Below are 26,271 nucleotides of genomic sequence, written 5' to 3'. Positions count from 1 at the left end.
TTCTAGGTCTCAGACATCTCAACTCTGAGCCACACAACTAGTTCTGAAGAATATGGAGCCTACGTAGATTCATAAGGTAAATGATTAATTTCAAACTATGACACAATGGATTCAATTATAGTATGAAATCCAGCATTGTATAAATGTGTTGTTTCTCATTCATCTGTTGGGGATTGGGTTGTGCTTTAGGTTGGCGCTCTAGAGAGTCAGGCTCTGTACTGTGTGTCACTTAAAGCTTGCTATGTACCTTGAATTTTTATAAAATTTTTTTTTATGATCTTAGGGGGCACCTGCTCTGGGGTATGCCAGGACATTACAAATCACATAGTCAATTGGAAAGTGACAAGAGCCGTTATTTTCATACAGGAAGCCCAAAAGTGTTGGGATGCATTCCTGTGTTGAAGTAGTGGGGTTATAAAATTTCCTTTTAAGACCACCTCTACCACAGGCGAAGTCAGACGAGGAAGTACGAAGTACGTGGTAAAGGAATTTATAGAGGATGGCCTCATATTTTTGTTTCTCTAGATCAGTCATCATTTGCTTTCCTGCTTGTTAAATGATTGTTCATTTTTAGAAGGTATCGAATCTAGATGAAGGTACGTACAGGATCGTTGATATCACCTACAGCAAAGTGGTGAGGAGCCTGGGCTTCAGAGCCAAACCAAATTCAAATTGTGGTTCTGCCATTTACTGGCTATGATACAGTGGGCTTCTATTTTCTTAGTGCCAAAGTGGGGGAAACCATAAGACTCGCTTCCAAGTGCTGCGGCACAGTATAAACAAATGAGTAGACACAAAACATTTGAAATATTGCCTAGCACCCAGTAAACACTAAATTTACTGATTAACGAAAGGGCTTTCATTCTACCTCCTCATTTTGTTTCAGCTTCTTAATTTTCCTGTCCAGAAACTTGGTCGTTGTGGGAAGTACTAAGGGAAGCAAACTCCCAATTCGCTCTTAGCAGCCTCTTTCCTAAAGGAGATATATTATACCTTTCATGTAAATGCCAGGAAGGGAAATAATTGGCATCCCATTGCCCTTTGAATGGGTCCCTGGCTAACCCTAGGTGGTGTGACGTGTAAAGTGACCTGAAGGCAGGGTGCCTGTCAGCTCTCCAGCACGGTGGAGTGGGAGAATCAATTAGAAGACTCATAGCCATTTCAGAAACACGCAAACATCAACTGGCATAGAGTTTCAGGAAGCAGAATAAAAAGGGATCTACAAAACAAAAAGCCTTTCAAAAGGATGGAGGCACCGTTCTTTCAAATCACAAACGGATGATTATGATCCCCATTAGAGCTTAATGAGCCTATATATGGCTAATGACTTCATCTCTCCAGTAGGTTTGCCAGTAGTCTGTGTTTCCACTGGTATCCATCCTTCTCTTCTAATGAACGTGACCATCCTGCTAGTTGGTCAGAACAAGTCATTGGATTTCTTCCTCCTCCATGAGCAAAAGCATGTTTCTAAAAGCTGCCATCCACCAGTTTCAGAACTGAAAGAAACAGAACACAGAAAAGAAAATAAATAACATCAGCGTATGGTTTATGGAACCCTGCAGCACCTAGCTTCAGTTCTGGGTCAGTAACTGCTCTCTGACCTAGTTTTCTCAGCTCCAAAATGCAATTGATCACTATTCTATTTCTGAAGATAACTTGGGAAATGCAAATATGTGCAATTGATCTTTTAACACACATAGGGGAGATGGTTTATTTAACATAATTTATATATTTCTTACAAATGCCATCATTGATTATGACTATATTTTTATTTTAATAATCATATGTAGAAAATGGTGATTATAAGTTTTAAACAAGTTATCTGCTGAGCCATTTAGACTATTAATTTGAAAAAGAAGGAAGACCTAAACTGAAGTTAGAATCTTTTTTTAATTTACCATACTATTATAATAGTTCACAGTGATACTTAGTGTTAAAATCATTTAAATGGGCAATATTTGGCAAAGTAGAAATAACAAGGTATCTTTTAAAGAACAGATATTAATAATAGGCAGTCTATTGGAAGAGAAAATTTCTTGTAAAAATAATAGAGACCATTCCGCATCATGATTTTTACTCATATGTTGGTATGAAGTTTTTTCATTTTCCTATTTTCAAAAAAAAATCCAGTAATTATAGCAGATCTCAATCTAGTCTTGAATAATGACCACTCACGTATATTGTCTTAACATAGTCTTGAAAAAGATCACCTCATTATAATATTGAAAATAAGGCAAGTAACAGTTATGGTGGAAGCAATAATATTAACTATTAAGACAATGCTTAGTGTAACACTTCAGAAATTTTAAATTGTTTTATCTTAAACTATTCCAGCATAATTTTGGGGGGTCTTTATGCTACAAATAAACGTTGATTGCTATGGTAATGTAAGAGACATGAGTGAATAATGTCTATTCCCTGTAACCAGCATTTCAGGTAAGTGTCATTGTGAAAAAAACATGGCTGGGATAGCATTTTTGAGTTCTAGTCCCAAACCTTCTACTGAATTTCCCGAGTGATCTTGAACAATTAACAATGATCTAACAAAATTTTCTTATGTAAAATTTGAAAAAATAAATAAAGGAGTTTCAAAAGTGAAGGCTGATTTTTTTCCCCAAGGATTTTATTTATTTATTTGACAGAGTGAGAGAGAGAGACAGCAAGAGAGGGAACACAAGCAGAGAGAGTGGGAGAGGGAAAAGCAGGCTTCTGGGTGAGCAGAGAGTCTGATGGGGGGCTCGATCCCAGAACCTTGTAATCATGACCTGAGCTGAAGGCAGCTGCTTAACGACTGAGCCACCCAGGCGCCCCTGAAGCTGATTTTTAAGAAAAACTTTCAAGCACCAAAAATATTTAGTGAATTCCAACAGGCACCAAATCCACATTCTGTTCTCAGGCTTTCCTTCAGCCTCTGCCCTTTCCTCTTGCGCCCGGATCCCATCATTTCAAGAATGAAAGGGTTAGTTTCAAATGAACCCTGTTCACATTCATTAGAAACCTTAAAATCACAAAAAGCATGAGCTAAATATATTATTGCAGTCTCACTGGCTAGATGTTTAGAAACTGCTTTTTTAAAGTAATTTAGCTAATTTTATTGAGGGTCTCTAACATCTCCTCAACTGTTCCACAAGGGAGTACAAAAAGAGTAAAAAATGTGATTGTTGCTTTCTCCAGTTTATTTATAAAAGTAAAATCAACATATAAAAATGAATATATCATCACAAAAAATATATGTATGTGTTCATTCCAGTATTATAAATGATCAATTCTGTCAGAGTTATGACAGAAGAGGTGGGATCCAAATGGGGATTTTAATAATGAGTAGAGCTTGGAGACATAGTTCTTCTCAGGACCAAATAACCAGTGGTCCTATATTTACATTATCCAGGGTCTATATAATGAGCTACTTGACCCCTAAAAACAAGACAAAGGAGTAGTCAGATGAAGGGGCTGATTAATTCACCATGAAAGCCAGGTAAAACCCAGCAAACAGGTCTTTCTTTCACTCATCTGTGCCCAGTAAGAGTAGACATCTTACCAAAATCCCAAGCTTTCCTGGACTATGAGACATGCCCATCACATTGCAACTGCAAAGATCCATCTTGGATAGAAAGAATTCCTTCCCCTCAGGAAGAACTGCAGTTATTGTAGCTAAGTTCAAGTCTTTAAGACCCAAATGTTGGGCTTGGGTGTAAAGCTTACTGAGTAACCTCAGCTATTCAAAATAAAAACCCAGGGTCTCAGAGGTTCATCAAGCATAAACATTCTCTCCCTGAAGACTCATTCTCCTCAGCTGTCCCTGCTGTCTTTGGGTTTCTGACCAACCACAAAAGGAACCGATTGAGAAAGAGAAAGCTAATACCATTATTGACATTCATAGAGAAAGACTGGAGAATATGGAAGATGAGTCCCTGAATTAGTTCTATGAATTAACCATTTGCCATCTAAGGAAAAAAATAAGAACATTTATATTAATAATCCAAAACTTGGCTCACACAAAAGAAATTAAAATTAGATACTGTTCTTGAAACTCTAAGTCGCATTGTGTTGTGAAAGTAAACTGTGAGTATGTTGATGGCAGTGATATTTATAGCTACTGTGGATAGAGTGTTTATTGCATATGTGGCATTCTGTCTATGCTTTAATTTATGTATATCTCATTTAATCCTCACAAAATTTATATACAGAAGAAGGTATTGTTCCTGTTTTAAAGATAAAGAAATGAGGCTCAAAAATTTAATTTGATCAGATTTAACAAGGAGCAAGTAGCAGAGTCAGGACTCAAACCCGTGTCTATCTGAGGTCAAGGGGCATGCTCTTTCCATTATGTGTACTACCTCTCAGACAGTGCTGCTCACTGTTTAATGATGCTTTTCTTATATACTCAGGTAGACCAGGAAGATGACTAAGTTGACAGTTTTATTGCATGTATGTACATTAACATCAACCAATACTTATTATTTAGTCCCATGAAGTCAATGAATGTTTCACAAGCAGATAGGCTACAGATTCAGAAAAATCAATGAGTATTTGACTAAGCAAGTGAATTATGAAGAGCAAAAGCATCATATGTGCTTTTTCTTGGAAGTAAAGGGAAAGCTAAGATGTTAATAAACCGGACCCAATGCTAATAACTTCGAGTCCCCCTACCCCAGTAGAAATCAATCTAACTCTAAGGTTGATTTTGCTCATTCCATAGTCTTATTTCCCAATGGAGTTCCTCAATTTTGACATTCAAAATACAGAGTTCTGTCGTGACTCTTTACTTTCAGATTCAAGGCCAGTTTACTTCCTAATCTCTTCTCGTTTATTATTCACTTTCATATAAAGCTCACTTTGTCTTGTTTCCACATTCCTCATGTTCTTACCCACTCTCTAACCAACTGTTCTCACTGTCTGGAAGATCTTCCATTGATCTTACCTTTTCTTCTCAAGTCTCTTAAGTCTTCACTGTATTCAGCTTCCAGGATCGGTAGTTCTGATTTTGCCTAAAGCTTTCCCATCTAATTAGATATAAAACACTGTAATCCTTCTATAGAAACCCTCTTTCCTCTATAGCCAAAGGCATTACCAGTGGTAAAATGCATTCATTTTGTATAGAACAGTAATTTCAACCACTAGATTGTGCTTTTCATTGATCTATTTTTTTCTGGGTAGAGTAGAAGTGCTATTGTTGAAGATTTATACATTTCAAAATATACAGGAAAGAAAATAAAAGTCATTGTTTGTGCCAACACCTCAAGAAAAACATGGTTAACATTTTGTTATATTTCTTTCCAGCTTTTTTCAACACATTTGTTTATACTTTATTTTTAAGATTTTATTTATTTATTTGACAGACAGAGATCACAAGTAGGCAGAGAGGCAGGCAGGGAGAGAGGAGGAAACAGGCTCCCCGCTGAGCAGAGAGCCCGATGCGGGGCTCGATCTCGATCCCAGGACCCTGAGATCATGACCTGAGCCAAAGGCAGAAGCTTAACCCACTGAGTCACCCAGGTGCCCCTCATTTGGTTATATTTTAACTTCAATTCTCCCTGCCTTAATATATTCTTATCCTACTTTGTTTCTCCTAAAATTAGAGCCTCTAAGATTTGGATTCATAAAAACCAAGTGACCAGTCAGAGGGTTGACCCTTAATGCCTAGTGAAGCATTGATTCATAGAGGTCAAGAAGTAGTCCTAATTCTGAGCTTGTTTACAAAGATCAGATCTTATGTGAAACTCCTGGATAATTCTTTTTGCTTCCATTATGTGTTAACATTCTGTTAATTAAAACTACTCTTGTTTTATTGCAGAGAAACTAGAAAAATATATTAATATTACATTATATAAGCCATGATATTATAGGGGTGCCTGGGTGGCTCAGAGGGTTAAGGCTCTGCCTTCAGCTTAGGTCATGATCTCAGGGTCCTGGGATCAAGCCCCACATCATGCTCCCGGCGGCACCTGCCTGCCTTTCTGCCTACTTGTGATCTCCGTCTATCAAATAAATAAATAAAATCTTAAAAAAAAAAAGGACATGGTATTATAAAATAATATATTGGTCTTCTTGATTTCTAAATTAAATTAAAGACCTAAAAAACTATTTTGTGTTCAGCTAATGTTGTAAATGTTTTTTGTGGGTTTTATCTCCTGCCTATAGGCCCATCTTAACTACATGGAAAATGAAATTTTCTTGTTCAGATATCTAGCCTTTTTATCACCTCAGCTCATTTTATCAAGAGTGATTCATCGGGTTTTTATCTGGTGAACAGACATTGTCTGAAAACTTAACTTTTTCCATGCAACTTACCTGACCAAGTTTTGGGGTTCAAGTTTTTATCCTTTAGACAGTTAGGAAGGACTTTGCCCTTACGTAATTGCTAAGCATCTCATTTCTTCCACCTATTAAAAATAATAGTTGATTATTCTCCCCAGGTGTAGATACTTATCCAATTTGGGTTTTTTGGTAACCAAATTTGTAAGGACACTAACCAACATTTCCCCCAAAAACATTAAAATGTGACCTCATAGGAGAAACAGCTTTTCAGTCTTACTGAATACCTTCCTCACAATTCCTCTGCTATCATAAGGTGTATCCTTAGCAACTAGCATGAATTATACCATGATCAGCTATTTGTAAACAAATAGCTTTGAAACAAATGCCTTTCAAGACATCAAAACCCATCCCCAAGCTAACAGGACAAAGGTTATAAAGGCTAAAAGTTTCCATGGCTTGCGAAATCTTTTTGTTCCAAAAACCACTTTCTTAAATGTTACCTATAAGACTCTTGTCCTTGAGAATAGCATTTTTCACCCTTCCCTCACCCCTCACAACACCTAAAAGAGATAAGAGGGACTATTCAACTTAAATCCTGAGTCTAAAAGTACTGAGAAACAGCTAAGTATATTGATGGCTCTGTAGTGTAGATTCTACAGACAACAAAGTATCTTCCCCAAGATGGCCCCATTGTCCCCATCAATGAGGCTGAGAACTGAACAGGTCTGGGTGCTGAGGTTCCCAGGTGATGGGGGTTCAAGGGCACTATCATGAGTTGTGAGAATAATCAAAACACCACAATATTTTAATCTGTACACGTTCGACATCAGAGCAGATACTGCCCGCAAGAGGTTTGTGTTTTATTAAAATCTAAACTAATTCCCCTTGTTTTATGCTACTGAATGGTTCATTTGCTGTGGGACCCTCAGGGGGTAAAAGGGAGGGAAACAAATTAAGTCAAAACTGCAAAGACTTGTTAAGACTGCACAAGATGTATCTAGCTCTCTTACTGTTACATGATATGTTGGGAGAAAAAAAAAAAAATCAATCTGTGGGAAACCCACCCTGACTGATCAAGGTAACCTTTGAAACCTGCAAAAACACTGAGAAAACCATACGTAATACACAACAGCACAAACAAATCGTTTCACTTTCTGGAAATGGTGTTGTCACTAGGATGAGACGTGGATGAAAAAATTCCAAGAAAAGCAAAGACATCTCTCAGTAAATCAGTAAGTTTATTGGTTAATGAAGAGCCAGGCTTTGCTCTTTAAGACTTGATGCTTAGTGGTTATGAGCAGGTCTTTCCATAAGGGTTGTCACTGATGAGTGCTAATGAGGGACTCATATATGTGCCTGGAGAAAAAACGAAATAGAAACATTTATGACTTTTGCACCACCCAACATACACAAAAACACACCCTCACCTAATCCCTGTCTATAAAAGTTTATTTATGTAGTTGTAAATTGGAAAATCTCAAGCATAAAACTCTATATCTATTAAATATACAGTGGTTTAGTGTACTGGAGACAGGGCAGCCTTGCTTATTTGTGCTTTTTCTGTCAGCGATGACGTGAGATCATAGGGAATCCATATGTCTAAAGCTGTAGAATAGCTCCCAGTCATTTGTGGCTTCATTAGCAACTTCGTGATGTCCCTTAAGGACAAAACACATAAATGTTCTCCTGTCACTTACAATTGTGTCAAGGAGAAAACCAAAATGAACTTGCAAAGTCATGCACCAGCTCAATTTTGGAAGGAAAAAAAAAATCTTCTTTGAAGGAAACGAAATCAATCCCCAGTTCAAATTAAATTTGGGCTATTCTGTGAAGCTCCGATACGTAGCTCCAATAACAATCAGTACTTATGGACTTAAAATGCAGGCAAATAATGTTTCATTTAAAAGAAATTGAATGAGGGTTAGTGACAGAGAAAGTTTTAATGCTATTTTATCATTAGTTAAAGTTAAATCATGCCATTATTGGCTCAGTCCTGAACATCTCAATCCCCACTCCCCGCACTCCCCCCCCCAAATGTTACTAGAAGCCCTTTGCCTGGTTGGGCTTGTGTTTTCATCTTATTAAAACCTTGTCATGCAAATGTATCATAAGTGTAGCCTGAAGACTTCTGTCTCATGCAAAATTTAGCTTGAATTCTACTGGCACGAGATACTTTGTTATGCACAAACCTTCTGTTTGGTTTGCTGACATTCTTCTTAGTCTGCTCTCATGGTGATTCATTATCTTGTGATATAGATTTCCAAGTATCATCTTTGTATTGATTTTTATATCTTTAATAACCACTCCACAGAAGATGGCTCCACTGGTGTCATTGATCGCATCAAAAATTCAAGGCTTACAGAAATACTAGAGGGCTAATTGGTAGCAGAACATTTCAGACTTAATCTTAATGCAGTCTTAATCTTCTGCATTAAACCTACCTGAAGGTTTCCTTTTGGAGTCAACGAGGGGAAGTTTAGTGCTTCGTTGAAAAACACCTGGTGAAAGCCTGCCAGAACAGAGCCATAATAAATGGACTACAGACTTGGGAATGTCACTTCACAAACACTCCGAAATTAAGAGCACTCCCTTCATCTGGGACCCTCATCATCAGAATGCTTTTTGCTTTCCCTTTCCCTCCATAGAGCCAGGTTTGCTCATACGTTTCTGCTACAGAAACGTCGCCATGATTCTGAAGTACTTGTGCCTCTGGGATTTGAGAATTTCCCAGTTTACCAATAGAAGGGCTTTCTCTGCAGAAACCTAGAGTGAATATCCTGTTTGTGTAAATGACTTTAAACAAGAAATTTAGGACTGGGTCTGTTAGTCTGGAGTCCCCGTATATGACCAAGTATATATCATACTCTTAACTTCCTTCTCGAACCCTGTGCGTAGAGCATGCAGATCTGTTTGAGGTAATAAGAAACTGAGAAGATGTAGGAGCTTTCTGCAAAGCTTAAGGGTAGCTTGATTATAAAGCTGGAACTGGGTTTACTGTATTCTTGCCAAAAATTTTTTATGAACCTCCTTCCATGCCCATCCCTATATCGAAGCACAGCTGAGTAGAACCTGATAGCTGCCCTAGAGAACCTTAGCTTCAGAAGTCAATGGGCAGAAGATGGAAGCAGACTGAGACATACGTGATAAAAGACTAGACGGCAGAATATATAAAGATATGGCTTTGCAATTGGCCACACCTAAATTCTATTCCACATCCAACACTGTGCTGTGTGACACTCGCTGTCTCCCTGAAAAAGGGGTAAAAGTTACAAGTTCCTTCTCGTGAGAATTAAAAGTGACAGTGCATCGGATGCGGATTAGGAGGGACCTCATCCAGGCACCTCAAAGGCATGTTACTTATTAGAAAATGATAAAAGAAGAACCCATGTGGTGTTGTTTTACCCTTTGCGTGGGAATTGGAGAAGTCCTTTAAGAGCAGGTGGAAAAGAGATCAATTCAAAAAAATTGTATATATTCTTCTTTTTTGATGAAGTTAAGAAGAAAGAACTAAACGTATGTGTATACATAATTTCAGCACTAGGGATGTAGCATCCAACACTGAAGAATAGAATTTTTAAGACTTTTGAAATTTGAGTCAAGGCTTTAGAAAGGCTGGGAAGGAAAAGGGATGAATCAAGAATGGAGGCCATCGTGAGATTTTCCTAAAGTCGTGGTGTGTTTTTGGTGTGTAGCACTCAGGTACTTGAACCTTGAATTCAAATAACTTTTAAACCACCAGATATTACAGTCACAAATTTCAAAGTTTCTCATTTTCAGAATGAGCTGTAAAAATCTCATAAACAAAAGAGTAAATATGTAAGGGTCTAAGCAATTGATTTCAGTGTCGACGTACTGGTAGAACTTATTGCCGAGATTATCTTCAAAGTATTACGTTTGCAATGTAAGCATGGATTTCAAGTAACTACCTAGTGATGTAGTCCCAGAACTTAAGTCAGGTTCGGTGGGGTGAGGAGGTTCGGAGCCGACGACTAAAGAAAGAATTCTTAAGACGTTGTTGGTGCAAAATGGTGGTTTATTAAAGCACGGAGACAGGACCCCAGGAAGAGCTGCTGCCCCGGGTTGTGAGGGTCGGCATGTTATATACGCTGCGGTTGGGGGGAGGTGGTGAAGGGATGGGAGGTTTCGACAGAGTTCTCACATGCTAGGGAGGGCCTACAAGGTGCCGGGGGGGAGTCTTTGCCGTTATGGCTTGAACAATGTCGTCTTTAGGTCAGGCACTAACATCAAGATAATTGGGAGATTCTTGGTGGGGTATTATGATCCTGCTATCATTTACATTCCCTTCTACCTCAGTCTCCTCCAGTTTATGGTGGGAGGGAGACATTAGGGCTTCAGGAACCGAGAGCTATTTGCCTCTGGAAATTTGTGCTATTGATAAGGTAACCTCCCTGTTTAGGTCTCTAGGACATCTGTAGAGCAAGGGAGATTCCTGTTCTGCAGGACTGCGATCCCTGCAAGTTAACTATTTATCGTTTTATGGCAGTCAGGGGTGCCTGAGGAATGCTACACATATGGAGGGGAGCGGGTGAAGAGGGGGTGCAAGGTGCCAGCTTTTGCTTTGTCCTCAGCCAGCCTCCTGCTCCCTCATCACTAGGATATGACCCATAAAGAAATAGCAAATGTTTGTATGATACAAATTATTTTCCTTTTCCAATCATTATTCATGTTGTGTAGGTTGTTTGCCTCACAGAATTTAGTCATGTCCCTGGTCCATAAACACTCATTTGTTGAGGAAACTCAGTTGGCACTTGCATAGCACCCCTTTCCCAAATAAGGAACAACTTTTAGCCTAGGACAGTAAAACATTTTCAGGCGGCTTCTTTATGGATGTTTTTATTTCATTGTTGTGTATCTCTCTTTCAAGTTGCTTTCCCACAAAATAGTTCCTAATTTTATAGTTTCCCAAAGAATTTATCCCACTTGCTGCCTCCTTCTTTTGCCTTTTATTTTCTTCCTTTTTGCTCCCTTCTTCTCCTTTCCTTCTTTGCTATCATTATTTTTTCTGTTACCCCTGCTTTTCTCCACGTCACTTCCCTGCCTCCGCTCCTTCCTCCCTTCCTCTTGCCCTTAGTACATTATTACTTGAACCGAAACCCAGTGCACAGAACTGTAAGTTTGACTCACGCTTTATTTATCCTTTCATTATTTTATTTTTTAAAGATTTATTTAGGGGCAGCTGGGTGGCTCGGTGGGTTAAAGCCTCTGCCTTCAGCTCAGGTCATGATCCCAGGGTCCTGGGATCGAGCCCCACATTGGGCTCTCTGTTCGGTGAGGAGCCTGCTTCCCGCCCTGCCCCGGCCTTTCTCTCTGCCTACTGTCTGTCAAATAAGTAAATAAAATCTAAAAAAAAAAAAAAAGATTTATTTAGGGTGTGTGTGGGTGGCTCAGTCAGTTAAGTGTCTGCTTTTGGCTTAGGTCATGATCCCAGGATGCCGGGATGGAGCCCCGCCTTGGGCTCCATACTCAGTGGAGTGTCTGCCTCCCCCTCTCCTTCTCCCTCTGCTCCCTCTCCCACTCGTGCTCTCTCTCTCTCATATAAATTAAAAAAAAAAAAAAAAGATTTGTTTAGAGAGAGAGTATGTGCATGAGCATGCAAGACCTAGGGGAGGGGCAGAGGGAGAGGGAGAGGGAATCTCAAGCAGACCCCTGCTGAGTGTGGAGCAGGACATGGGGCTGAGATCATGACCTGAGCTGAAATCACGAGTCAGACGCTTATCCAGCTGAGTCACCCAGGTGCCCCATCCTTTGGATATTTTAAATAACAATCCAAGGAATCCCCCAGTGTGGCACTAAATTCATTTTCTATCTATCATAAGAAAGGATTGATACAAGAAAGGGAACAAGAATTCTACCAAACTCATAAGCTACAAAATGCAGTAAGGACAATTTCTTTTTTTCTTACCCCTTACCTTTTTTTTTTTCCTTCAGTGTAACAAAAATTCAAGGTCTTCAAGTCTTTGATACAGAAAAAAAAATGCTTTTACTCAATAGTAAGTTAATATGGAATACAAACAGTAATTTTCCATTCTCTATTCTTAAAAACATCAAAATATTACAGAAGGAAAACATAGGTCTCTACTTTTAATACACTAGAAAAAAAAAAGACATTCAATATTAACCAGCTTTTTCTGAAAGTTTTTTTTTTAATAGTATTATTCCTTACCATTGTCAGGGAATTAAGTTTTTGTTTATTAATACAATAATACTGTTAACAGTATTTGATTCTTGACCAACAATCAAAAGATTGGAATACAGTAAAATATCTCTGACAAAAATATATTTGTAATTCTTCCTGTTTATTACATTCCTTTGTAATAAACATAAAAAATAATTTAAAAAAACCTTACAAAACAGACTTAACAGAGATTTCCAGCCATGTGAATTTTTTAAAAAATATTGGGCTTATATATAAAATGGCCCAGAGGTGAAATAAAAAAGTTTTGACACTTTCAAAGTGTTTCCTTTTAAGGGCTTTCTTCTTCTGATCACAGCTCAGTACTGGTTACAGTCTCCAAATGGAGGCCCTGTATCATTCCACAATGGGAGCCACCTTTGCGATCATTATTGACCCTAGGCCTGAAAGCATTCCGCACATGCCTTTCAATTTGCCACCGTGGAATTGATGGAACTTCAAATTATAAATTGAATGCCCGATGGACGAAACTGGCTTCCTAACTTTTAGTCCCATAGTAACAATAACTGCCACCTTTTAAGCAACCATGATGCTTTTACTTGCATTATATTGAATTCTAACAAAGACCCAATATGAGAACTAGTATTGCCTTTATTTTACAGATGAGAAAACTATGAATCAGATATGTAAACCAATGTCTTCCAAAATCACACAATCACTAACCATCCCGTATAAACTTTCGGTTCTGTTTGGCAAACAGCCATGTCCTGCAAGATTGCAGTTGGCCAACAATTAGTGAATGGTGTGGTCTCGTTGGGTTCATTTATTGCAGTAAGAGCATTTAACATGACATCTGGCCTCTTGACAAATCTTTATGTGTATAATACAACAAGAGGCACAGGGTTGCACAGTAGACCTCCAGAATTTACTCTTCCCCCTAAACTGTATCTTGGGCAGTGGGATTGCTGTCTTCAACATGTCTCCCCCTACACAGGGTGGATTTCCCTTAGGGGATTGAAGAATCACTCCTTTCGGGGCACCTGGGTGGCTCGGTGGGTTAAAACCTCTGCCTTCGGCTCAGGTCATGATCTCAGGGTCCTGGGATCTGGCCTGCATCGGGCTCTCTGCTCAGCAGGTAGCCTGCTTCCTCCTCTCTCTCTCTTCTTGCCTCTCTGCCTACTTGTGATCTCGGTCTGTCAAATAAATAAATAAAAGCTTTAAAAAAATCACTCCTTTCACTTTATAAATGATGAACAAAATGGTCCAAGGTGGGGCTCGAGACGTTTTCTCTCCTGGGTCCTGCAACTTGCCTCTGAACGCCATACGAACCAGGCAAAAGACCCATCAAGACACAAGCTATTCGATACACTTCCATGGCTTCAGTCTTCCCTGGGAAAATGCTGGAGCTTTTGAGGCTTCGGGACCATCTATCTTGCACGCCTCAGTCAGGTGTACGTTTTATGTCCAGTTCAAGAAGCAACAGCAGTACTTCTGCAGATGTGTGGCAGCATATGGTCAGGATTTAGATGAGTGAATACTTGCACCTGGAAATCAAATACGAGCACAGGCAGCCCCCTCCCGCTTGCCCAGGGCAGCGGCCACCTAACCGGGAGAGAGCCATCAGATCAAACGCAATCCAGATGTTTATCCCGTCTCCTCCTCTTCCCACACAGCCTTCCATTGTTTCCCTTGTCCTTTGGCAATATTTCTACATTTCTAAAGGAGTCAAAGGGCCCAGAAAATCGGAAGAAATATGAGTGTAAAGCCGAACAGACACACCACCCATTGCGCAGTGAAGGTGTTTTTGAAAAATTAGTTGTTTCGGCTTTTTAAAAGGTTGGTTTTCATCATCTTTTCCAAAACCATCCGATTTTTGTAGCAGTCTTGGTCAAAGATTTAGAAGAAGAGTATCCTTAGCTTAATTCTCAGATTGCCAAGGCAACTTTTGCGAATGTGCCATTTTGGGTGTCACTGGAGTCAATAAAGTCCCAGCCACCCGCCCGGATTCTGATGTTTGCATATTGCTATCTGCCGATTTATTGTATTTTACTCGGAAATCTAGTGTGTTGCTTGGGGTTGCTCTCCAGTGAAGGACCTTGTTTTATCTTTTCAAACATTTGTTGTTGTTGTTTTTCTCCTGAGTCTTGCCATGTACCCTCTTTGTTCCTTAATATCTCTATACTTCGGAGAGAGAAAAAAGTGAAATACTGTAAATGAGTTGAGAACTTCTGATCACTCTGAAGCTAATTAACCATTCAAAATCTCTGATGGAAAGATAGATAGCTTTATAAAACAGGCCAAAACAGGGTGGGGGGAAGGTGGACATGCCCAAGAAAAGGAATAAATAAAACTAGCCAGTAAGTGTGAATTCTTCAGAGCATAGCCTTGCCGAAGAACGGAAGAGGAAGGAAAAGGGGAGGAGGAGGAAGAGGAAGAGGTAAAGAAGAGGAAGAGAGAGAAAGGAATGAAGAAAGGGAGAGAGGGAAGGAGGAAGGAAAAGGGAGAGGAGCAAGCAAGCAAGAAAACGTCGTCTTTATTAGTCCGTGACTGCCCTTCACAGTATGTGGACAAAATGCCCACTTAGAAGCAAACTTCAAGTAATGAGAGGTGGCAGCTCTTGGTGATTAATTTTTTCCCTGTGTGATCTACAAATGTGGCATTTGACTTAAAGTTATCAGGTAGAGTAGTCTGTCTAATTCTTACTCAATTATTCTGTTACTAGAAATAGGCCTTGTTCATATTAGCACCTTGCTCCTGGATTAACTGTTTAAATATTTGATTTTATGACTTTCTGGTTAGTCAAGATCTAAGAAAGCTATATTCTCAAAAAAACCAGACTCTTCTATTTATTCTGTAGAAAATCATTACGTGGTGGGAGGGCAAAGAAAATTAAGGTAGAAAAACAAAAAAAAATGTGTCAACTTTGTATAAAAATATTAGTAATCATTGTCTCCAGAATAAGGATATAGCAGAGGGAGAGTTGGTGTGGACAAACATAGACTGATTTCTTACCTGCTCCTTCACTAGCTGCACTGTTGGTCTCTCTGAGGCTTGATTTTGTCCTCGGTAAAATGGTAAAATGGATATAAAATTTTTGTGTAGGTTCAATCAAGCAGGAAAACACAAAGTGCTTGGCACTCGGTTCACTCCTGTTAAATGTCATTTCTCTTTTCTAATTTTTTTTTTCTTCAAAATATTTCCATGTGTTAGAAACGATGCTTCCCCAAACTAAGAACTTTTATTACAAAGTTGTTCCAAAGACAGCCCTGGGAGCCTCAACCAGCAGCTGTTGTGCGATTTCAAAATGAACAGAGGTTCTCCTCCAGCTTCGTTCCCCACCTCGCCGAGCCAAGGTGGGTGTTGGGAAGAGCGGAGCCTTGTTTTTATTTGTCATGGATTCTCCTTTTGTGAGATAGTTACCTAAATTAGCCCGTAAAATATACAGCCAGCAAATGAACCAGAAATGCAATAATCCCCTGTCCAATCAGCCCCGAGCTACTTCACGAGGTGGCACGGAGACTGTAGCAGGAGATTGATGTGTGTGAAAACAGTTTAAGTTCTTTGCGGGAAAGTGTCCTTCGTGTCAGTATTTATTACTAGCAGGAATGAAAATATCACTAATGCTCTCATTGAAGAACTTTGTATTGAAGCCCACTCTAAATCTGTTTCTCGGATTTGTCCTGATATTGTGGAATTGGGGAAAAAAGTTTTTTTTTTCTTTTCTTCTTTCACTCTCTCTCTCTCTTTTGAATACAAACATACCTAAATAAACCCTATTAGTGCTCCCATATCCAAAGGAAAAGAATTGCACCCATGCGTGCTCCTAAACACACACACACACACACACACACACACACACTCATATTGGTAGTAGTCCCCATCAGGAAATCTTAAACTGATTGATATTTAAAGTGTTATCATCTCAGGTGGAAGCTCCCATCAAGTACACATTTATACAACAATTGCATTTTTTTCCTTTCTCTTTCTTTTCCGCAAACCTGCTAGCCAGCTTTCTTTTTTCTCTATTCAGTGCCTTCCTCTTCTGCACCCCTCCCCTCATTACGCAGCCCCAATTTGTACACACACTCTGTCCTGCCCCACCCCCACCCCCATCTCTAGTGGTGTGAAAATAGAAAAGCATCTGAGTATCTGGGCAGCCTATCAGTTTGCGAAGGTTCATTTTAGCTAATCCAGACATCCCGCACAGCAGGGGGAAAACTGCTGTATCTAGTGAAACAAGAGCATGAATAATTAAAACTCTGTTATTAATGAACTTCCAGTCGTTATGTAAATGAAACTGATTTCAAGTCTAATTTGTCAGCCTGAATTCTTTTTCTGTTCTCCCTTTGTCTAGGACAAGAACTCATCATAATGGACTTGATAATAAAACACTAGTAGACAAGCTGTGTGCAGTGCCCATCTGAGTTAGAGCTTTTAGCCTGCTTAATTGATACAGTTACTCCAGAACAAGTCTATAAGGCATTTTGTATGGCTCTACGTTTAAAAGCCGCTCTTTTTCCCTTTGACAGGGCTGCCTATTATTCGCACATACCTCATTATCATTTACCTTTACACGAGGGGTGGCATATAATTACTGCCTAGTAAATAGTTTCTTTTGCAATATCCATGATGTTCAAAGACAGCAGAGTTCAAAAAGGTCCAGGGGAAGGGAAGTCTGTAGTCTTCGGAGAATAACAAATAGCCACCAGGGAGAGAAAATAAAAGGAAAGAAAAAGGAATACTTGACAAAGCTCGAGACCATTAAGTACCAGTGGCCCAGTGTTCCACCGTCAAGTGTCACTCACGCTATTGGTGGCTTTGTCCAAGTGATACCCCGATGTCTGTGGCTACATATTTCAGCGGCATTGTTTAGGTCCACCGTATTGTTTGTGAAACCGTTCGCTATTAGGGTGACAGCTTCAAATTCTACGATCTGACTTCCTGGAGTTACAAATATTTTACACAACATAAAAGCAATCATTATTTCGACAGAGAGCTACCAGGCAGCGTCGACTCACTGAGAATTTCCTGAGCCAGAGTCTTTACATTCGAATTTGGGAAATGCTCCCATACTATTTTTAGGGAAATGTGTAAGTTAGATATCAGAATTATAGTTTGGATAATTGGCAGCTGAGTTTATTTCTATAAGGCACTGTGTAAGCAGGATAACAGACATGAACTCCTATTTTGTATACCCGTTCCGCTAAAATAATCAGTTTTGGTCCATGTTTAGAAGGAGGGAAAAATCATTCTAAAAAATCCTGAATTTTTAAGCTGCAGATGCTAACTGCTACCATGATTCTTGCTAATCCAGTAGATTTTTCATTAATGGAATCCTAGTTCACAAGAATATGAAGAACTCAAAAGCTTCTTTAGTACTCCCAGATATTGACGTCCTAGCTCCTAGCGAGTTTTGCATGCCCAAACCAACATCTGCAGCTCTTTGGCACTGGTGAAATTAGAGAAGTATTGAAGGCATTGTTTACTTCTGCTATCTTCTGTTATTTTGTAACATTGCTTTGTGTATATACCAAAGAATAAATATTATCCTAATTGCTTTTGTCCAAACAAAGAAAAAATGGACATCTCAGCATCTGCCCAAATGATGTAATCAGTCCTTCAGGAATCAGAGACTCACAACACACATTTTCAGTTCCCTAAAATATGCCAGACACAGGGCTAAGCAATGGAATAAAAAATATGAAAAAGGAACAATTGTTTTTAAAAAGAGGAGAAAAGTCAGTTAACCCATATTCATTACTTGTTGTGAAAGATCATATACATGAACACACACACATATATATAATGGTATGTATATATGCAGTATGTATACATATATGGTATGTATACATAGGTATATATGTATACGTATGAATATATAGTGTATAAAGAATGTGTAAATTGTCAGAGAAACCAAAAGTAATTTAATTCCCTAGGAAGCCAGGAGACACGATGCTTCAGAGAATAACGTTCTCTCTACTGAGTCTAGTCTCAAAATTTTATCTAGTCCGAGCTGCTGTCAGTGTTGTCCAATGCAAGGTCTGGTTTCATTTGATTCCTTTTCTTCTAGATGCATTATATAGCAAACTATGTCTCAATTTTCCAGCCAGCAAAAGGCATACAGTTATTCCAAAACATGTCTGATCTTCACAATGTCAAAATATAAGTCGATGGTGCCCTGCAATTTCACAGGGACATGGCTAGACCTGTGTCATCACAATAGGAATGGCACAATTTAAGGTCTGATGGCACCCAGCTTCACCCTGCTCAAGGGACTGTCCCACAACATAGGGCAGGCTTGCTTCGGGGCAATCTTGTTCCATTGTATTTATTTATTTGAAATAAATAAGTTTATTTATTTCAAATAAATAAATAAATAATTTCATCATTTTGGGCCTGGCTAAAACCACTGCTCACTATGAAATCTTGATAAACCTTGAAATTCCTCTGAGCCCATCTAAACCTAAATGAGTACCTACTTGGAAAGACAGGAGCAACCCAGTGATGAGCACAAGATGTGGGATGACATACGACATGCGAGAGCGCACACGCGTGCACATGGACACACACACGTCTCTGCCGGCTTCCAATGGGTAATACGGCTCAGGGGGCTAGCAACTGTATTCCTCCCTAGCCAACTCCAGAAGAAGTCATAAAAATACGTAATCTGGAATTAAAGTCAATTAAAGTACGTTGCTTCTTCGGAAAGTTAAAAGGAAAACACACATAAGTAATAGAAATCAATTATTGTATATTCCCAGGCCTATTCTTATAAGCCGGAGAGGTAATCAATCACTCTAGAGATTTCTACAAGGTAATTACTGTTTATTCTTTAATGATACTACCGTCTTCCTCTTCTTCACACCAGCCCCCTGCAGCTGCCACCTCACGGAAAGCAAATAAGCTGCAGTTAAAAAAAAAAAAAAAAAAAAGAGGGAGAGAGAGAGGCTGAAAGAAAGTTGGTGTTCTGCATAATGTGGACAATAAGCCTGCCGAAACTTCATCCCTCTCTGTGACCCGAGGCTGCAATACTTTATGGCCCACGCTGTATGTACACATCATAACTGCTTTTTAGTAATAAATGTGGCCATGGCTTTGAGAGAACACTGCTGCACAGGGAGAATTAATGGGAAATATCCTTCTTGTGGATGTCTAGTCACTCCAAAGAACAAGATGTCAAAATAATAAGCAGCTGAATAAGAATGTGGACCAATTAAGAATTTAAAAACAACTAGCATCCAACTGAGACTCTTTCCCCCTCTCTAAAAAGGAGAGGGGGCACCTGGGTGGCTCAGTCATTAAGCGTCTGCCTTCAGCTCAGTTCATGATCCCAGGTTTCTGGGATCGAGTCCCGCATCCGGCTCCCTGCTCAGTGGGCAGCCTGCTTCTCCCTTGCCCACTCTCCCTGCTTGTGTTCCCTCTCTCCCCATGTCTCTCTCTGTCAAATAAATAAATACAATCTTAAAAAATAAAGAGGGGAAAAAATAAAGAGTAAAAATAAATGCTTCTGCTCTTATCAAGGGCCAGAAGCTCTAACCAAGAGGTTTCCCAGTGCTTCAGTCAGAGCTAGGCTAATGAATATAAGTTACCTTTGCTGGTTTTAGCTGACTTTGAAATTAAAGTTCCAAACCCTTGCATGCAGGGAGAGCTGGATTTGAGCAAAATGGACTTAATAAACTCCATTGTGCGGTTAGATCCCTAGTGAGATTTCCTGCCCATCCATGACCAATCGGTATTATTTTTCAGTGACTGGTACTTTTGTGAGCAAGATTGGGGTTTCTGGGAGTGATTAGCACTTTTCACCATTGATTGACAGGTTCAAACAGAAATGAGACAATAGGAGGAGTCATTAGGAATTCAAATGTAAGGTTAGTGTTTGCAGGCTTTGCGATTGATTTTAATAGGAAAAAAAAAAACCAAAAAACCCTGTATGTAAGGAAAGGAATTAATGTTTGAAATGTTAACTTAGGAAGTATAAATCAATCTGTTCAATTTCAAAAAAAATTCAGAACTGAAATTAATAAAAAGGAGAAGATGAATTCAGAACTGAAATTAATAAAAAGGAGAAGATGAAATAGCAATATTATATTTTAGGCATTCTTTCTAGAAATGTCTTATGTCAGCCACAGATACATTTAGTTTTTTGCTGTGGATATTTAAGACCCAAAATCTAAAATCTTAGAGACATTCACAGTAGCAAAGGTTTAGATTTGGTTTTCTCATACATGAAAAATCTTGTAGAAAAAAAACAAAAACTGTTTTGCTAAGAAAAGAAAAGTGATGAAGCTCTCCATTATATCCAGGGAGGATTCCTCAGGGAAATAATTATAGTGAATGATTCTAGCATTGACCAGTAATTGATAATTGGCCACAAATAATTAGGGTAGAATATCTTTACTGGTGTAAATTATGCTAATAGCTCAGCCTTGTCCCTAGATGCTGATGTTGGTTTCTTATAAGTAATTTTGTTTTAAATTCACATTATAAATTTAGCATACTACACTTGAAAATTTAATCTTGTTTGGCATCAAAGCAAGGGCAGATACTACAGAATTAAGCAAGCCTAATCAAAGAAGAAAAGTAAGATGCACACCATCATTTTTCAGGATGTTTTGCTAAGGGTTGACTTCTCGTGGGAAAAGAAGTGTTCTCTGACAAAAATGCACACAAACTTATGTTTCTAAAAAAACAAAACCAAATCGGAGCAAACTGTGTGACTTGGAATCACCTCACAAATTCGGATAGAAGCATTTCCACTACCTTGCAAGTTGTTACTATTTAAAGGACGACCACATAAATCCAATACCCCGTGCACGAGATAATCACTGCATCAGATTTTTATGCATATCCTGTGCGCAGCTCAGCATTCAAGCTGCATTTTTTGAATATGTTGTGACTAATTTATGCCAAGTTTTCATCAACCTAGCATTTTTCATTTTTCAATTGACATACAAAGTTCTGTAATTTGTGTGCTCAGTATGTTAATATCCTGAGATAGGAAGAGAAAATCCAATGCATCACGATAACAAAAATAAACTGTCAGGGAACCTCGGTAGAAGTGAGAGGTCAGGAAAACAAGCACAACCCCATGAGTGGCTAGTGTTAGGATTTGCGTGGGTCATGCATAATGCACACGTCCATATCATGAGATGATTTTGGTCATTCTTTTTTAATCAACTCACTCACCATCTGCTCTTCAGTTTCCCTCCAAAAGTTCAAGGCATGCTCTGTTAATAAGTGTTTTTCACACTTTGCTGCAAATTGGAATCACCTGCTGATCTTTAAAAACTGTAGAGGCATGGCTCCTACCCTGCACACTCTGATTTCTTGGCATGGGGCACCACGTAAGCATCAGGAGACTTCTCGAAGCTTTCCAGCAGATTCTAACATGCAGCCAAATTTGGCAAACAGCTGACAAGGCTTTTCTGCCTCAGTTTTCTCTGAATTGGTCTGAAGAGATGCCGATGTCCTCTCTCACACATAGTTTTTAAAAAAATGCTTTTCCATCTTGCTGTTGATTTCAGGCACACAGCTCCTTGATCTGCTGTCTTCTGAGAAGGATCACAGCACAGTGCTCCCTGCTTCCGGCAAACCCGCTTACAGCCTCTCTCGTCTGCTCTCGACTTCTTTCTTATTTTCCCTTTATACTCTTTCATCCCCAAACTACTACAGATCAGCTGTAATCCTCTGAGTTTCCAGTCCTTATCCAATTTCCTATCTTTAGCTATCTTTGGTACCTCATTGCCAGATTAAGCATGAAAAGGTTTCCTTAGCAGTGTTACCCATTTCTTTCTCGTTATCCGAAAACCCACAGGCAGGCTCTACTCCTTTCTTCAATCTTCACCCAAGAACAAAGTCAAGACTCTTAGCGATTTTTTTAGCTCATTAGAGTGAACTTCTCTGTTCCAGACTGTAGTTTTCTGTCTCATCCCCAAATGCTCATTGTTTTCTTGCACAAAACACTACTGTCAGACTTCTTGTCATTTCCCTTGCTCATTATGAACACCTTACCAGTGTGTTTCTTAAACACATCCTATCCAATTTGTCTCCCTATTCTCTTTCCCAGAGCCTCCTTCGGTTCCAAGTTAACCTCAGAATTTTAGATCTGGAGGAGTGTCTGCTTTGGGAATTGATAGAAATACTTCCTAAATGCTTGTATACCAAATGGAGGCATACAGAGGACTGTTCCACGACAGAAATGACCAAGAGCCTCTCTAGATTTCCTAGAGCTACTGTAAGCCTTAGAAATGCAATTGTTCCTCACCCTGTTCTTCCTTTCCTCAACACATTTCATCCAGATTCACACAGCCGACATTGAGCTGGGATCACCCAAAGGGGCAGGAAGGGCTACACTGAACGGAGAGTTATATACATCTATGTCTGGATGAGGGGACTTGACCCGAAGCTGTAGCAACCCAGCCGCTATAGTCACACTGTTCTGTCTTCAGGATGTTTCCCATGGCCAAAAATGCTCTAAGTCGTCTCCAACTTCAAAGCATTCAGCAAACAATGGCAAGGCAGAGCAGCCAGAAGCGGACACCTGATTTCCATGACAAATATGGTAATGCTGTATTCACTTATGGAGCCACTTTCTGTGCTGCTGTATGTGCATATACAGCAACACACATTGGAATAGAATGGAACCTGTCCCCTGTTAGCAGAGGCACCCCAAAGGAATGGAGAGACCAGTAATCAGCCCAGCTGGTATAACACTAAATTGTTTCAAAACCAATTCAGAATTGATTTCAACTAGAAGCACTGTGCACCCTTTAAAATAGGGCATGATTGAAGAAATAAAGTACATTCGGAACCTTAAAATATGTATGTGTGTACATCTACGTCTGTGTTCTAGTCTTTGTCAGATTATGCAAATTATACATTATTTGAAAAACTGTAGAAGGCAGGGGTACCTTTTTGCCTTCCACCGAAGCTCTTACGTTTCCCATAAGAGCTGAGTTTTGTAAAATCCATCACTAACCCGTTTCTGTCCCCCACCCCCACTGCCGCCCACCATTTCCCTCTCATCCGATGCTATACTCAGCTTCTTCCTGGGCTCCTTCTTCCCTTTCATGTCTCCATTACCCTCTTTCAAGTTCTACACTCTCATTTAGCAGGTCGCCACCACCTCGTACTTCTTAACTCCCTCCTGTAAATTTACTTCTTGCCGTGATACTTTTCTATGATAGTTTTTCAAAGACGTCTTCTTTCAGAGGAAAAGAAACAACCTTTTTTTTTTTTTTTTTTTTTTAAAGTCCAAGAATCTATACTAGTGAGGAGAACCCTATCTTCTTTCTGGATGCACAGCGTTTCGAAGTTATTCAATGCACATGAGTCAAATGATTATGAATGTCAATCCCGGAGGTAGAAACAAGCTCAAAGTAACACCCCAGAATAATAATGGCTCAAGAATCAATAGGCAAGATTCAGTTGTCACAAAATCACAGGGTGCTTTTTTTTGTTTTGTTTTGTTTTTGTTGTTTTTTTTGTTTTTTGTTTTTTTTTGTTTTTTAAGTGAGTTCGAACGATGAATATGATTATTTTTAACTTGTTCATTAACATGTAGAGTTGGGTATTAATCACAGCGTGGCTTCTCTGAGTTTGGACTTGGGAAGGGGATAGATTTGTTTCAAATCCGGATTGCACTTGTGCCTTCAGCAAGCAATTTAACCTCTCGTGGTCTGTTTCCTCATTGGTAACCTAGAGGTGTATATCATATCTCCTCTTCCGAGAGCTAAGTGAGAAAAGATCTGTTAACCACGTTGCAGGACTGGGGCATGGGAGGAGCTCCTGTAATGGTTGTGACCTGTTACTGTTGATGTACCTTATGACACCTATTACCAAGTATCTAGGTGTTTTTCCTATATTTCTTGAACAGCTGTGATAGGTTTCTTTTTCAGACCATCCCAGATCCATCCCTGGCTTTTAACATATCAACACAAAGAAATTTTATACTTTCTTACCCATACTTCAGCATTGTTCAGTATTAGGTATACTTTGCCCATTTTTCATTTAAGAACATTTTAAATGGAAAATATTAATACTCCATGCGCTTTCAAAATAGTCTATCTGTTATCAGCCTCTATAGCCACTAGATGTCAATACAATGTTTATCTGGGAAGTTTAATAAAGACTCATTTGTATCCTATTTAATGATTAAGTAATGTATTTCTTTTGCAAGATATGTTAATATCGAAGTGTTTCAGAACATTTTGCTGTCATATTTATGGAAATCACTCCACCAACAAATGAAATGCTTTGCCTCATCCAGTCATAAATAGTTGCTGAATAGAAAGAGTTTTAAGCCTGAATCAAATTTAAATTGCTAAGAAAAATGTATATAGGCAGAACATAATTGCCCTAATTGGATTTTCTCCAGGTACTTTACTTGCAGAAAGACAATGAGATCTTTATTATTCATAACTGGATAAGACCTACATTTTATATTGCATTTTAAAGGTAACGTCTTAACTTTTCATAGTTACAATAGTAATTCTGAGGAAGAAATACTAAGGCATTTCTACAACCATTTCCTTTGGGATGTTGGCTATTTTGCTATTTGGCTAAAGATCATTTAAATTCCTGTCAAAACTGAGCTTTGGAAGGCTTGAGTATTTACTCTTCAATCTTTAACCCTCAAATTATAGTCAACAACTTTTTCCTGAACATACTAAATAACTATTATTTTTTTGAAACCTCTTACTGATGTACAGAAATGTAATTCAAATCTCCTTTCCTTTGACATTAGAGTGTCCTGACTTATATGTAAATTAGAAAAAGATCTCAAAACAAATAAAAAATGAAAATCAGATAAACAAAGAAGAAAAGAAACCATATTATCTTTATCTGGGAACATTATTAGATGTATGCTTTTTCCCTCAGTCCCAAACTTTTGTGTTTTTTCTTTCAATCTGTCATGTACCATATCTGTTCATCTTAGGGGGAAAAAAAGGCTAACAAAAAACTTGGAGATCTACTAACCTAAGACAGATTTTGAGCCTGATCTTTAGTCTCAATATTTTGTATTGTGTATCCTAGTAGTATCCAACATTGCTAACCCCCAACCTTAAGCAAAATTGTATTGTAATAACATTTTAAGACAGGAAATGATATTTTAGGACAATATTAGGAAGTTTCTATTTTTCCTTGCCTGTCTTTCCCCATCTACACTGCAAGTTGGCAATATTTTATGTAAGATTATAACTTAATGTGTTAAATATTTTAGAAAGGAAGAAAGAGTAAAAACAGTAGGGAGGGAGGGAGGAAAGTGAGGTCACGAGGTTCCATCTGAGACCACTCATTAATTTCCCAACCATTTTATGAAAATCCTCTTAACAATGAGGAGCCCAGTGCCTGTTATGTGATGGATCACAGTAAGCAGAGCAGACACAGGGAGAGTAGAGGAGGAAGATATGTGGATGTGGAACACACAGGGAGTGACAGAGGGAGTGGAGTGGTAGGCAGGAAAGATTTGTGTTGGTTCAGAATGTTCAATTGACCTCAGTGCCCCAGAGTTTTGCCTGAGGTCTAAAAGGCAAGAATAAAAAGTGATACCCTGCTTTCAAGGGAGGGACTAGCCCCTTGTCCGCCATTGTAGGTACTAGGTACATGAACCTATGGAGCACTTGGAATGTGACTACTTGAACTGAGATGTGCTGTAGGTATAAAATACATACCAGCATTCAAAGATGTGGATGGAAGAAAGAATATGAATGATCTCATTAATATTTTTTATTAGTTATGCATTAAAATACAATTTTGGATTTCTGTGGATAAATAAAATGTTTTAGTAAACTTAACCTCATTTCTTTCTTTTGACTTTTTCACTATGGCTACCAAAAGATTTAAAATTATGTAAGTGG

General features: G+C 38.8%; 2 protein-coding genes across 2 annotated transcripts in view; both read left to right on the top strand.

The window, feature by feature from the left end:
* LOC116600722 (cytochrome c oxidase subunit 7B, mitochondrial-like) lies at positions 1-26,133 on the top strand. Its single transcript, XM_032360965.1, has 2 exons — positions 1-76; positions 22,711-26,133. Exon 2 carries the CDS (start codon positions 22,862-22,864, stop codon positions 23,102-23,104), a length of 243 nt encoding a protein of 80 aa, XP_032216856.1. The 5' UTR covers positions 1-76; positions 22,711-22,861; the 3' UTR covers positions 23,105-26,133.
* ADGRL2 (adhesion G protein-coupled receptor L2) overlaps positions 9-26,271 on the top strand; it is a 508,892-nt gene continuing 482,629 nt past the window's right edge. Inside the window, exon 1 of the mRNA XM_032360958.1 lies at positions 9-76. The gene's annotated coding sequence lies outside the window, so the exon portion shown is untranslated. The remainder of the gene's footprint in view (positions 77-26,271) is intronic.

This window comes from Mustela erminea, chromosome 10, assembly GCF_009829155.1.
Source record: "Mustela erminea isolate mMusErm1 chromosome 10, mMusErm1.Pri, whole genome shotgun sequence".
NCBI lineage: Eukaryota > Metazoa > Chordata > Mammalia > Carnivora > Mustelidae > Mustela > Mustela erminea.
This window is presented reverse-complemented; position numbering and strand designations above follow the sequence as displayed.